This window comes from Triticum aestivum, chromosome 7A (genome assembly GCF_018294505.1).
Source record: "Triticum aestivum cultivar Chinese Spring chromosome 7A, IWGSC CS RefSeq v2.1, whole genome shotgun sequence".
NCBI classification, from domain to species: Eukaryota; Viridiplantae; Streptophyta; class Magnoliopsida; order Poales; family Poaceae; genus Triticum; species Triticum aestivum.
Window position 1 is genome coordinate 682,419,976 of NC_057812.1, and position 1,729 is coordinate 682,421,704.

At 50.2% G+C, this 1,729-nt stretch overlaps 1 protein-coding gene across 3 annotated transcripts in view; it reads left to right on the plus strand.

Moving 5' to 3' along the window:
* Positions 1-6: 6 nt before the first annotated feature.
* LOC123149283 (putative F-box protein At3g17490) overlaps positions 7-1,729 on the plus strand; it is a 3,257-nt gene continuing 1,534 nt past the window's right edge. The window contains exon 1 of one of the 3 annotated variants that reach the window (XM_044568915.1): positions 7-1,368. In XM_044568915.1, coding sequence (XP_044424850.1) covers positions 131-1,327 — 1,197 coding nt within the window. In that variant the 5' untranslated portion in view covers positions 7-130 and the 3' untranslated portion in view covers positions 1,328-1,368. The remainder of the gene's footprint in view (positions 1,369-1,729) is intronic. The other 2 variants (XM_044568914.1, XM_044568916.1) reach the window with 2 other exon arrangements.

Consider the following 1,729-nt stretch of genomic DNA (forward strand, 5'->3'; position numbering starts at 1 on the left):
TCACCACTCCGAGTCCCCAATCCTGAAGGCACCCCGCCGCCGCCGCCGGCCATCCCCCGCCGCAACCCTACCAATTCCAGCCGTCATCCCGTCGGAGAACCGCAGCCAGCGCTCGCGGCGGACGGTCGGCATGGAGGAGCCGATGTCGAGGCTCACCCACGACCTAATCGCAGAGATCCTCTCTCGCGTGCCCTACAAATCGCTCTGCATCTGCAAGTGCGTCTGCCCGACATGGCGCGGCATCATCGCCGACCCCGCCAACCGGAAGAAGATGGCGCAGACCCTGGCCGGATTCTTCTACCGCATCACGGCCGACTCCGCCGACCCCCGCGGCTTCGTCGTCAACTACGCCGACCTGTCCGCCTTCCCTTGGGCGAGCGTCGCCGAGACCTACCCGCTCCTGCCGCTGCCGTCCGACAGCACGGACTGCTTCGTCTCCCTCGAGGATTCATGCGATGGATTGTTTCTCACAAGCATCCGCACGGGCACCCCTGCTGCTGCTGGAACATCTCGCTACATGGTCTCCAATCCAGCTACCGGTGAGTATATTGTGCTGCCTCACTCTGGCTACGCCGGCGACTGCTGTCGCGCTTACCTGGGTTTTGACAGTGGCGTGTCCATTCAAGAGTTTCATCTGTTCGAATTTATGCTGGAACAATCCCAATCCCTGGTTGTGAGAGGAGTGAACATTTACTCCTCAAAATCTGGTGTGTGGGTATCAATGAAAAGCCAATGGGACAGCGAAGTTAGCCTGTGCTGGAGTCAACCAGGCGTTTTCCACAAGGGGTGTCTGCACTTGCTCATACATCAGCGTGGGCTGGCAATAGTTGATGCACAAGGGCTAAGATGGAGAATCATTCCACTGCCAATATCAGTTGATCCGAGTTTCGCGGGTTTCATCGGAAAGTCCGCAGGACAGCTATTTTATATTGACTCCGACGATACTGAAGGACATGATGCAAACTCATTTTCGACTATATCAGTTTACGTTCTTGGTGCTGACATCTATCAGTGGGATGGGACTCACCTGGATGACAAATGCATGCACTGGAAATTGTTGCGCAAGCTTTCAAATGTAGCTCCAAATGTGTTGTTTCAGCTCGGCTTCGACCTTGAAGTCATTGGAGTACATCCACATGCCAACATAATCTTCTTTATAGCTCATTGGAACAATGAACTGATTGCATACGATCTGGATCGTCATGAGAGCACAGTTGTATATTGCGTCGAGCCTAACTACCAGAAGTTTAGGCCTTTTTTCTCTTATGTGCCCTTGTTTTCCCGCCTACCACTGGATGGAGGAATGCGGTTGGCAACTCCAAATTGATGAATGTTCTGCTGATTAGAAGTTTGGCAGGCATCGGTGAGGTGCTCTGTTGCGAGAGTATTCTTGACAAAGATTTTCAAATAGAGATGATGTTGTTTTTGAAAACACCAGCTTCAGTTTTCAGTTTGATCTGTAGTTCTGTACTCATTTTCATATCTAGGCCTGTCTCTGGTTGCATGTTTCCCTTATGGACATGTTGGTACGAGTTGTAGTATGTTGACTATGCCATTTCATGTGCAACAAGTAGAGTTGTATGAGACTTTAGTGTGTTCTATTTTGTCATGTACCTGGTATCTCTATTAGAATATTATGTTCTATATGAAAAGGCATAATCTGATATGTGCACACATTATCTACATTGGTTGGTTCTATCTAGGTGTTTGCACTGCTAAGATTTACTTG